This window comes from Eptesicus fuscus, chromosome 15 (assembly GCF_027574615.1).
Source record: "Eptesicus fuscus isolate TK198812 chromosome 15, DD_ASM_mEF_20220401, whole genome shotgun sequence".
Classification (NCBI taxonomy): domain Eukaryota; kingdom Metazoa; phylum Chordata; class Mammalia; order Chiroptera; family Vespertilionidae; genus Eptesicus; species Eptesicus fuscus.
Window position 1 is genome coordinate 67,421,327 of NC_072487.1, and position 13,148 is coordinate 67,434,474.

The 13,148-nt window shown below is 45.6% G+C and overlaps 1 protein-coding gene across 2 annotated transcripts in view; it reads left to right on the top strand.

The window, feature by feature from the left end:
* Nucleotides 1-13,148, top strand: part of ASTN2 (astrotactin 2) — a 769,045-nt gene that overhangs the window by 321,514 nt on the left and 434,383 nt on the right. For both annotated transcript variants that reach the window (XM_028161420.2, XM_054727144.1), the window contains exon 7: nt 4,975-5,142. In XM_028161420.2, coding sequence (XP_028017221.2) covers nt 4,975-5,142 — 168 coding nt within the window. The remainder of the gene's footprint in view (nt 1-4,974; nt 5,143-13,148) is intronic.

The following is a 13,148-nucleotide window of genomic DNA, read 5'->3' on the forward strand; positions in this document are numbered from 1 at the left end:
TCTCAGGGGTCTGTGTCGTGATTCAAGATGTAACGAAGGGGCTCTGTGCCTGCCGTCTGGCTCTCTGGGCAGTCTTGGCTGGTGATACCTCCATCTGTAGTATTTTTAGTTCTCATCTGTAACCTTCTATTTCTTTGGGGACTGATGTGCCTCTGGGTTTCATATAACACTACGGAGTGGCCTGAGCTCCCAGCTCACCCCTGATCTGTGCTGCACAATCACAGACGCAGGCTTATAATCAGTGTAATTGGAGATCAGAGTTAATGAGGACCTCCGTGCCCGCGCAGTCCCCTGAGCAACGCCGAGCTTCAGATGTAGATAAGGAAATGATTGGGCTGAACTGAAAATCCATTTGCCTAATTAGATGATGTATATTCCCACAAGCCTGTGGGGGGGAAATATATATATATATTTAAAAATAAGGAAACATGACATTTTGAAGTTGAGATTTTGGCAAAGTTTCATTCCAGAGTCTTTACTCTCTGGGGAGATTGATTTGAGCACAGAGAAGAATCTCAGCACCCAGAAAAAGCAGGGCACTTTTTATCTAAAGCCAAGAAAATAAAACAGGGTTCCACTGGAAAACTAGAGAAGTATGAGACACATGGAATGATGCATTTGTGTTCAGGGTCTTTACCTTCAAAATACGTGCATTCTAGATGAGAGAGTAAGAAATGGGGGACAAAAAGCACTTGTGTTTTGCCTTAGATTTGGCATCTCAGACTCCCTTCTTGAACTTCAAGTTCTCAGTGGACACACATCCAGATCCTGGGACAGGAACTAGCACATAGTAGGTCTTCTTTTTGTTACATGAAGAATATATGCATGAGTGAATGAATGAATCTATAACATGGCATATATAGCTACAGGTTGAGCGGAATACTGTCTAAGTATTAGAGCGATTAAGAACAGTATGAGCCAACTCAGAAGGCAAGCCTTAACGTATAAATGCCACCTCAACTTTGCCTCGCTCATCATTCTTCTTCATGTCCTTCAATGTCTGGCTTAAAGACCAGCATTTCAAACTGGTCTCCGACACCCCTTTTTCCTTCTCTTAGATCCAAGACAAGCCCATTCTTTTCAGGCAGTTCTTACCACACTCAAGGTTGTATTATAGCCATGAATGCCCGTGCCCTTGGTAGTCCATCATGTTCTTGATGGATCCAGGCTATTTCTTATTCTCTCTGTCTGTTCCTATGCAAGAGGGGTTTAGTAAATGGTTAAATGGACACATGAATTAAGCCTTGATGACTGCATTTGCACAGTTACCTCCTTTCACTACCTGATGTGCTATCTCTATGCCATGTGGCCTGGCCTTGTCACACTGAGTCCCCCAGCATCTCCACCTGAACCACCCACATCACAAGCCCTTGGGGCGAACCAGAGCTCAGGACGCATGATAGTGAAGTTCAAGTTTTGGGTTGGAACCGGGGAGGCTCTGAAGGGCTGATTTTGTATTCTGGCTCTCACAGGATGGAAAGACTTAAACTTTGAGATCAGTGTTGGAGGCATTCCTGCCTCACAATCCCATGATAGAGGGAGTTGAAGTTCCCTCCAGTCAAGCGTGGAACTTTGATTTCATTAATTCACTCCGCAGACACTCACTAAACTTCCAGTATGTGCCAGCCATTTTACTGAGGGCTTGATTGATAAGGGCTCATGAATAACTCATGACCTCGTCCCTGTAGGAAATCATAGTCTATCAGAGAAAGCAAAAGCCCTCCCACGCGACAGGATGCACACTGATGGGTAGATGCACAGAGGGTGGCAGGACCACAGAGGGCCAGAGAATCCAACCAAAGCCCCTGATTCTCATGACAGCCTGGAATAATGGGCGGGTCCCAGCTTGGATGCTGCAGTTTCTATTTTGGCCATTTACTCTTTGTACAAATTTGGCTAAAACCATTGCTCTCTGAACCTCCTGTTGTCATTTGTAAAATGGGGAAATATTTATCTTGCAAGGCTCTCATAAGGATTAGAAAGCAGGATGCGTAACACATTCACCCCAGGGACTGGAGCAGAGAGGGTGTTCCAAAGATAGTGACTCCCTTCTGCCATTAAAGCAACCATAGACCTTGTGAGAACATCTTTCTGAAGAAGTCAAGGATAACCTGCGTTTGAGTTAGTCCCTTCCAAAGAGACTCACATTCCTCAGATTTGAGAGAGATCTATTAACTGGTATTGCATTCAGAGCTTCCCAATTTGTAAGAAATCCAAATAGTCGTCAAAATAACTCCTGTGAGTTGAGATTTCACTGTGTGCCAGGGACTTCACATATTGTGCATATTGTATGGAGATTTGCTGTGTCCACATCTCTCGTTAGAACGTAGGCACTCCTTTTCCCAGCTGCCAGGATTGTTGGTGGCTGACTACTTGCTCCAAGTCTGTCTTGGAGGAATGCCATCCATCAAAAGGGACCACTTCCCCCAAGTTTACATCTCTTCCCCAGGAATAGCCCACAGCCTGTGACTGGCTAATGCTGAGGCACAATGACCTGATGTTCTTGTCCTGATTTGGGAAAACTGAAGGACCTCTCCAGTTCCAGGCTCCCTAGGAGATGAGCTAAGGTCTTGGCTGCAGCAGTATGACAATTCGACTTCTCTCTCTTGTCCAATCCCACTTTGCTCATCCCTTTACAAGGGTGTACCTCCACAGCCTCCTGCGTGCCAGGCTCTGCCTTTGAGTCTGGTTCCTGGGGAATCGGACCTGAGAGAATCACATTGACTCAGTTAATCTTTATGTTAACCCTGTGCAGAGATAGTCACAATTCACACTTTCTTATGAGACGACTGAGGGTTTGTTTTCTTGCCCAAGTTTGCAGAGCTGGTAAACAGCAGGGGGAAGATCTGAATGCACGTCTTGCTGACTCCTTTCTCTTTATCCCTGCACCATAGCTCTCCCGAAGTGGTGGTATTAGCCAAACGCAGCCCTGGGACAGAATTCAATATCCATCCCTCAGTCTTTAGTGAGAATAAATACAAAGATTATCCTTTTAAACAGCAAGACTGTGCTTTTGAAAAGAAAAATCTGTAGTCGATAGTGATGTTTGGTGCCTCACATAAGGACCCATGTGCCATGTTTCGGCTTAGGCTCAGTTCCAAAGGGGGAAATATGGCTTTGCAGATAGATTTGCATATATTCCCATGCCAGAGATTTGAAATATGGGATCCAGCAAACTTATTCTTTTCTGTTCAGCTGCCAAAGATTTTAAGGCCAACTTCAAATACGGCCATTTTCTTATCTCGGAGCCTGATGCTATCTACTCCTTTTGCTTTTCCCATTGACTCCTCTTTCATCATCACCCAAAATCCCATTGTCTACTGTGCTTATTCTATGGGATGATATCAGCCACAACTTTTGTGTGACTTAGAAAAGATAACATTGCCTGCCCTATCCTTACCCTTCTCAGCGCATCTTAGATCCTCAGGGCAGTCAGGTAAGGTCTGATGTGATCCTGCCTCTGGCTGTTGCCCATTGGACCATAGCAGGGCCCCAGAGCTGAGAGGAGCCCAACCATTGGTCAACAAGCAGGGTCTGATATGACCTGGCAGAGAGGTTGCTCTCAAACCCATCTGATGCCTATTACCTGAGTCCTTTCTTTGGAAATTAGCATTGTATACATGGAGAGATTTTGTTGGTAGAGAGTGAGGGAGAGAGAAGAAAATGCAGGGAGAGGAGCTGAGTCATGTTCATTATGAAACTATTTAAGATCTGCTACTGAGATCCCTAGATCTGCATGAATCTAGAACAGCTCTCCAATCCAGCTTGGTGGAGTCTGGTCCTATTTGAACCTTTGTTCCCCCTGTAAAATTTTACCTTTGGTATGCTGCAAAATACAGGCACCACCATTTACACTCTTAATGCAGCCATCCTGATGGATGTCTGTTCCTTGCCCCGCAAAGAATGTATGTATGTGCATATATGTATGTAATCCATATACATGTGCATACATAAACACACATGAATATATGTATATGTGCATACATGTGTGTGTGTTAAAGAGGAACATTTTAGAGCATAAATTGTTTTCAATAACAAATTTAAGCCATTGTTTAAACATTGGTTGGTTACCATAAAAATCTGATGTCGAGTCTCTCCTGAAGAAACTGAAGATCTGCTCACTGGCCTTTCCCCCCACTTGGCCAGAGCTGGCTGAGCTGGGGTGCAGTTGCTCCCTTTCAATAGAACCTGCAGTGCCCAGTTCACCCCAAACTCCACCTCCCTATTGTTTCCCAGCATTGAGGTGTTTCTGCTGCACAGGTGCTGCTCTTTTTTAGAGGTGCTCAAGATTTCTTTGATTTTCTCTCTCTAATAGAAAAACAAACAAACAACAACAAAAGCCATGCCAAGAAGCTATGCTATTTCCCTTATGCTCAACTGGTCTCTCCCACCTGGCCCCAGTGGATAGCAGTGAACCTTGTTCCAGAGGACATGGCTAGGTTGACAGGGACATTCACTCTCTTTTTCTTTTGGATTTCAATATTGCATCATTCTTTACTAGGACAAGTGAGCTACTGGCTGGGCACTTTATCTGCATTATTTTATTTCATTCTCACAGTAACCCTCTGAGGTAGGTCCCATTAAAATTCCCATTGACAGGTGAGGTAAACAAGGCCCAGAAGCATTGAGTGACTCACCCAAAATCAGTGACTGGCCAGGGTGAGCTCAGGGTTTGAACCCAGGTCTCGCTCAGTCGCAGGGCCTGACGTAATCACTAAGTTGAACTGTCTCTCATGCCTCACTTGTCTTTGTCTCCACTGGCTGCTGACACCATGAGGGCGCATTGTAAATGCGTGTAGACTGTGTACATGCATGTAGACAGTGAGAACAGGCGACTTTGGGTGTGTGTATGGGGGCGGGGATTGTGTGACTTATATGTACCGTCTGAGTTCCTGGTGGCAGCATCAGCAGTGAGACACATACCTGCACCTAAAATCAGGGAGAAAGTAGCTGTCTTTCTTTATTCGCCCGCAGGGAGCAGCTTCGTGGTGAGCGAAGGGAGCTACCTGGACATCTCCGACTGGCTAAACCCAGCCAAGCTGTCCCTGTATTACCAGGTCAACGCCACCTCCCCGTGGGTGAGGGACCTCTGCGGACAGAGGACGACAGACGCCTGTGAGCAGCTCTGCGACCCAGAAACCGGTGAGCCATGGGCGGGGCTGGGAAAGAAGAAGAGAGGATCTGGGCTGGAGCGTGGGCTGCCCTTCTTCTAACTAAGAATCATGGCTTCTGAGGGATTGACAAGGGGCTTTATGTAAAGACCCATCAATCCAGTTGGTGCTTAAAGTATGTGCTGCCATTGGCTGACGGGGGAGAAAGTTCTCAGGAAACCACAGAATCACAGAATCTCAGAGAGTCTGTAGTCCAGCTCTAACAAAGCAGTGTCTGAATGTCATCGCACATCCCTGAGCTTCGATCCTGTCTACCTCCGACTAGCAGTGTGGTTTCCCTATCATTTTTCCAGCGTCATTGAGATATCCTTGACACATAACATTATGTAAGTTTAAATGTACAGTGTGATGGTTGAATGCACGTACATAGTATGAAATGACTACCATGATGAAATTAACACCTCCATCATCTCACATACCATATTTTATGATGCTGACATGTAAGATCTTACTACCTTTCAAATGTATAATAGGGTGTTCATTATATTCACTGTGCTGTACATTAGATCTCCAGGATTTAACTCACCCTAAATGGGGAGATGTTGGTCACGGGGTACAGACTACCTGGTGTTCTTCGGCAGCAAAGAACGAACATAGCGTCTGCCCTGCACGCCTGTTGTTCAGATGGAATGAGCTAATGCCTAGGAAGCTGCTAGTATAATACTGTATTCACCCGCTCGACAGGTATTTATTGAGCAGCCGGGCATTTTTCTAGGCATTGGGGACACAGCAGTGAACAAAATAGGCAAAATCTCTGCCCTGATCACATTGAAATTCTAGGGAGACATTACATCTGCAGTGTCTGACATAGCAGCCATTAGCCACAGGTGGCTGCTGAAATGTAACTTAATTAGAATTAAATAAAAGTAAACATTCAGGTCCCCAGTCACATTTTAGGTGCTCCATAGCTACGTGTGACTAGTGGCTACCTCTTCGACAACTCAGGTATAGAAAATTTCCATCATTGTGATGAGGGGTTCAGGGGACGAGAAGAGATAAACCAAAGAAGTTATATGCATAGCTTATAATACTATCAACAATTTAAAAAATTTATTTGAAAAGAAGGAAATATATTTAAAAAGAAGGAAAAGAAAGATTTCATCTTAGTACACAAGCGGGTAGATATACATACAGCTTGTCAGGTGATGGTCAATGCTGGGAGAGCACAGAGCACAGCTAGTGCTAAGCTGGGTGGGAGTGGGAGCGGCATTGTTACTGCCCAGACAGAGTCAGGGAAGGCTTCTCTGAGAAGGGGACATTTGAGCAGGCGCTTTCAGGGGGGGAGGGAGGCCTGCCCCTATCCGGGAGAGGTCGTTCCAGGCGGGGGGACAAGCAAGGGCCAGCGCCCTGTGGCAGGAGCACAGGGAGGTGCCCAGGGTTCAGCACTAGCAGGAAGACGCCCCCCCACACACCTGCCATGGCTTGAGGGGAGCCAAGGGAGGGAGCTGGAGGCAGACTTGAGAAGAGGAAGACTGTGGAGGGGAGATTTAGGTGGCTTGATAGAATGATAAGGACTTTGGGTTTTACTCTGAGTGAGATGAGAAGTCACTGGAGGATTCTGAGCATAGGAACCACATGACCTAACCTGCATTCAACAGGATGGGTTTTCTAATCTACATTCAGTGGCATTGCTCCGGCTGCTTGTGGCCAATTGACAGGGGCACTCAAGGGCACTGTTATTCTCATCGAGGCAAGACTTGGTAAGTGGCTTGGACCAAGGAGGTTAGGGGAGTAGATGTGAGAAAGAGTCCAATTCCAGATATATGTAGGGCGTAGATTTGATAAAGTTGTGTTATTGGATATGGAAGGTGAGAAATAGGAATCAATGATGATTGTAAATTGTTCTGTCTGAACAGTGGAGTGGAGGGGTTTACCATTTGCTGGGTCAGGAGTTAGGTGCTGGAGGAGGGTCAGGGTTGAGGTGAGGGAGATCCCAAGTGTTGTTATGAATATGAGTTCAAGGTGACTACTAATCACCAAGTGGAGATGGAAAGTGGGCTTTGGGGTCCAAAAGTGGAATGCAAAGCAGAGGTCTCAGCTGGAGACAGAAATCTGTGAGTCAACAGCATAGAGATGACCTTTAAACCCATAAGATGCTCTCTTCTTTATGGTAAATGCACAATATCTTATTCATGGTTATTGCTCAGTAAGTGGCCGTTATTAATGTCCACAAATAGGGACACGGGAGTTACAGAGACTTGCCAAGGTCACAGGCAAGTAGGAATGAAGCTGGTATTAGAAGTCCATTCTCCTCGCTCCCTCCCACCCTCTGCTCCTTCCTGCCATGTGTGTCGCTGTATTTTTTCTGGAGCCTCATTCCTCTCTAGCATTCTTGTCTGGAAAACTCATGCACAGATGTCAGGGGGCAGCCTCTGCCCAGACTGAGTGGTCTCTGTGGCCCGGTGCTCCCTCCTCCCAGTTCTCTCCCACTTCTTTTTTTCTAAGATTATGTTTTTACTGATGAGAGAGAGAGAGAGAGAGAAGAGAGAGAGAGAGAGAGAGAGAGCAACTTAATCCTCTGCCTCCTGCATGCCCCCTATTGGGGATCGAACCTGCAACCTGAGCATGTGTCCTGACCTGGAATCGAACTGGCGACCTCTTGGTGCATGGGATGATGCTCAATCAGTGGAGCCACACTGGCCAGGGCTCACCCACTTCTCTGTGGGCACCAGTTCAGAAGTAAGGACAGGGCTTTTCTAGGCTCACCCTGTCTCTGCAGAGTCAGGCCAGGATTTGGCTTTATAACCACCATTCTCTCTTACTGTGTAGTTGGGAGCCTGTTCAGACACACTTTCGCAGCCTTTGCATAGGCCTGTTGGGGAAGCTGTTTGGTAAATGTGATGCAGCTCTAGTGTACCATTTGACCAGACAGCTGGGTCTTCTTTCTCTTCAGTCAGACATTTGGGCTTTAGAGCTCTCTCTCCCCACCCCCCACCTCTGTCTCTCTCTCTCTCTCTCTCTCTCTCTCTCTCTCTCTCTCTCTCTCTCACACACACACACACACACACACACACACACACACACACACCCATTCTTGATAATTCTCACCCCAAGCCTTGTAGAATTGTGTGCTTCTCGATCTGGCCCTGCTCCTTTTTGTTTTTCTTTCCTTAAAAAGAAGGGAAGGTTATTGGTGGGAGGGAACAGAAGAGATCCTATTCTCTGCCCCGATCCCTGAAACCCCAGCTCGGCAGAGTGCTGAGTACGGAGGGTCTGACCTGGTTTCCCCTGCTAATCTGCCTTCAGGTACATGTCTGTGGTTTCTAATGACCTTTTCCTTTAGCCACAGGCTTGAGGGCACAATTGTAAACAGTGGGCCATCCAGGCAGCAGACATGCGTTAGCAAGTTTTAAAAATGAGCAGCTCTTCCACCAGTATCCCCCCTCCCCCGCACACTCACACACATTCACATGCACACACACACAAACACACACACACAAACCTTATAGCTGAAAATGTCAACAGAATCCACTGACCTTCTCAGCTTTATTGCTGTGAATATTGACATCCAGAGAAGACAGGTGAGAGGACCAGAGGGGTAGCCCCTGCAGATGGCAGAGCCAGATTCCCACTCCGGAGTCTGTGCTGGAAGAAAACACTGCTTATGGCGCCTCAGTAGGTCTGGAGTGGGGCCTAAGATTCCGCATTTCTAAGGAGCTGCCAGCGATTGCTGATGTTTTGGGCTTAAAGGATACCCTGAAATGGCAAGGCTCTGCACACTCTCCCTCCCAAGTAGTCCCTTTGTTTCTACACAAGCAATAAAAGGCCCAGCCACCCTAGCTGTTAATCTACTTATCCGACAAGACCAAGCTCACTTATGTCACCTCATCTTCTGCTTCTATTTGCCATGTGCCCAGGGCTCCAGGCACAATACCTGCAGCTCCCTAAGACCCCATGCCCTCGCACACTTGCATCTCTTTCACAGACTGTGTCTGCCCCCTGAAATACCTTTCTTCCCCTTTTACTCGGAGACCAGGGGCTTCTTTTAATTTCCGTTTTATTCAACCCAAATGTCCTTCCTCCCACAGGAATTCCTGGCTTGCCATCCCCAGTCCTGACATAAAGGGGCCCCCTTCTCTGCTCTAAAACCCTCTGTGCTTTCATGTGGCATAGTCTTGTCCCCGTCCACAGTCTATCCTTTCCTTGTCTGGATCTATCACCCAACTGCACATTTTGTTAGGGTCTGAGGAAGGGGGATTCAAAACATGTGCCTTGCTCATCTCTCTGTCTTAAAAAAACTTAGCATAATGCTGACATATAATTAGTTAACAGAAAATGACGGAGAAAGGGAGGGAGGGAGGGAGGGAGGGAGGGAAGGAGGAAGGGAGGGAGGGAGGGAGGGAGGGGCTTTCCCTCCCCATGCATCCTGAAACAATTCTATGCACTATTATTTAGCTTCTTCCTCCGTATCCACTTATATATGTGCTCAAATTAAGTACTCCCCAGCTCTGGAGAAATCAGACCACAAAGCACTGCCCAGTGCCAGTTGCCTGACCTCTAGAGTGCTCTGATCTCACCCTTCCACTGAGCCACTTCCCCAGACCCATCCCTCTTTGCATTCTCCACTCTGCCCTACTCACACTGTCCCCCAAACACCCTTACCTTCCCACTAAGGTTTTGTCTCCTCCCTCTCCCTGGAATGTCTTCTGACGTTAATTATTTGCCTTCCAAAGTTCTATTCACTTAACTATCTTTCATCTTTGTTTGGTGAATGGGTGACATTTACAGTATCATCAGAGAACAACCTCTGTTGACTAAAAATCTGATTAAAACATCCCAGTTATTGCTGCCCAACCAGTGTGGCTCAGTGGTTGGGCATCAACCTATGACCCAGGAGGTCACGGTTCAATTCCCGGTCTGGGCACATGCTCAGGTTGCAGTATCAATCCCCAATGTGGGGCGTGCAGGAGGCAATGATTCTCTCTTATCATTGATGTCTCTGTCTCTCTCTCTCTCTGAAATCAATTATATATACTGTATATATATATATGTGTGTGTTTGTGTGTGTGTGTGTGTGTGTGTGTAAATCCATCAGTTATTGCTTAAAAACTTATCTATCCTTCTAAATGTAACCTCCTTAAAGCCAAGAACTATATCTAATTTATCCCTGTATCCTTCCCACCCCAGTGCCCAGCAAAGCACCCTACTGCTACAAGTCCCTCAGGCCATATATGGCTGGGGCTCTCTACAAATGAAGAGTGGAAATGGGCACGTAAGATCCCTGCATATATTTTCATGAGGCTTGACTCAGACTCACTTTGCAAAATTTACTTCAATTCATTAGATTTGATTCAATGAAGATTTTTCTTAATTCCCGAACTCTTAAGTCTCTGTGTCGAGTGCTATGAGAAATCACAGACACATTGGACAATGTTCCTGCCTTCGTGGATTTCACATTTTCACAGGGATGAAAGGAATATGCTCATATACAGCGACTATAAAGACACCATCTGGTATACATCAAGGGCAGGCACTCCTAAAGTACCCTGTGCCTAGAGAACAGGGAGGGAGGTATTCTAGGTGGGGCTTTCAGGAGCTACATCATGGAGAAGATGGCCTTCTAGCAGAGCCTTATGTAATTGGTAGCGACAGTGAGTAGGACGGGCGCTTTAGCCGAAGGAACTTCATCATTGCAAAAAAGAGGAGGGAAGTTTGGAATGATTCCAGAAACCAGAGAGTGGAGCCGTCGTGCTGTTCCCTAGCGAATGTGCTGACATGGGTTGGAGGGAGAGGACTAGGGGAGTGGCGAGGGATGACATTGGAAAGGTAACGTGAAGAGACCTCATAGTGAGAGAAGGATTCTGAGAACCACAAGGATTTAGTAAGACTTTGCTGGCCACCGAAGCAGGGAAACTGCCCTTCACATCTGTCTGACCTTTTTCGGGAACAACCACGCCTGAGGGAATAGCTGGGCATCCCCTCTTTTGCCTTTCATCGGGAATTAGAATTTGGGGGACGTCATGGAAAAACCAAGTCCCCAAGCACTGTACATACCCAAGCCTTGGATCTGTCAGAGATGGCTCAGCTTCCCTCTATAGGTGGGATGTATAGGGTTGAACAAAGTCATGGAGTCAGAGCATTGCTCATCATGCCTTACAAGCTTTACTGGATATATCAGTAGGAAAGCTCATTCCTCCCAACTGAGTGGGGAACAGGAGGAAAGTGGGGCGATGCCGCTGCTGAGGAATATGTAGTGGTCACGATGCATGGGTGAACTTGGCCAGGTGTTCCTGGCTGTTGCATCGTAGGCCAGCTCGGGTGTGTTTTTCCAGGGATTTTAACAATTAGGACCACTCACAGACCTGATTATGGAATTGGATCCATGGTGTACTGGAGCTGGCTTGTATGGACTCCTGAGAGTTGATTGTTATCATCTCTTCCCATCTCTTTGTTCAGAGAGATGTAGCTAGCTTGGAAATTGGCTAGTATGAGGCTAATATTTACTAAAACAAGTAAATATTACAAAGCACGGCTTATTTTCCTTGAAAGGCCAATCTTTAAATATTTACCATCATAACAGTGGGTGGAATGAGAACAGACCAATCAAGGACCAAGGCAAAGACATACCTCAGTGAAGGCTCAATGCAGGCTTGTTCCTTCCCAGGATAGACTACCATTGCTCCTTGTTCCCACTTTGAAGACAGAAAAGAACATGCAAAGTCTGTGTGCTCTAGTCTCATAACACGGAGTACCAAACAGTTCTAATGGTCAGGCTTTGTCTCTGAAGAATGTCATCTTAGGTGAATCTTACTGTGAAATTTCTAGTTCTGTGCGTGTGTGGTATCACGGTAAATTCTGTGTAGAAATCTTATGGCCCAAACCACAGGAGACAACAGCAAAACACTCATTCATTAAGTCATGAATCCATTCATCTATTTATTGCCTCATCCAAGCATTTAGTGAACCAGAGTAGAACTGGGATATCCTTCAGAGTAAGACAGAACCGGGTTCAAATCCTTGTTTCTCTGATTGCTGGTTGTGGAGCTTTGGACAAGTCATTAAACATATACACGCCTCATTTTTTGCCTATGCAAAAATTAGGAGAATAGTTCTTATTCTGCAGGGTTGTTGTGAGAATGAGATGAAGAGTGAAATTTAAAATTCACCGACTGTAGTGTCTTAATATACAGTGGGCACTCCAAACATAGTGCCTCATTTTATTTGTATAATCAGTTATTCAGTCATTTGTGTCATCAATTAATTTAATAAATTTCAAATACTGTACCAAATGCAGAGTGCCCCCAAAAATGTATACACACTTTGAATAATTATTCATTCCAATGGGTTAAATCTGAAAAGAAAGAAACATCAATTGAACTATCAAAAAAAAAGTGTGTAAACATTTTTTGGGACACCCTGTATTTTAAGAGATACCTTGAATCCAGCAATGAACAACTGTATTAGATTATGGGAGAAGAAAGTTAGTTAGAGTCCCTGCCCTCTAGGGCCTGACCACCTAACGTGAAACTTATAATAACCTGGACATTCCTGTCTGCTGACTTTTCCTTGAGTCCCCATGTGACTTTTAAACGTGTGCAATGAACAAAGTCCCAGGCCCTCAATCCTAGTGCCAGCTTTGCCACATATTTGCCAGTAACCTTGGGCATGTCACATACCACGAACTGTATGTTCCCTCTCTCCAACAAAGAGCTTAGTGGACACATACTTTAAATATAATTCAGGTCTGTAGAGGTCATCTAGCCTCATCTAATGGGGAGACTGAGGGCCACCAAGGCTAAGCAGGTTGCCCAGTGTCACTCAATAAATTAGTAGCAAGAGACAAGTTACAACCTTGAATAGTTCCTGAGGTATTTTCCAGCTCAAAATCTGTGTTTCTATGACCTTCTCAGCACTAATAACTTAGAGCATAAGTATGATTGAAACAATTTGTAGGTGGCATTTAAAGCAGATTGAATTTTCTTTTCAAATTGATATGAACTTCAGTCATGTTCACCATCAAAATCAGTTTATTTTCTT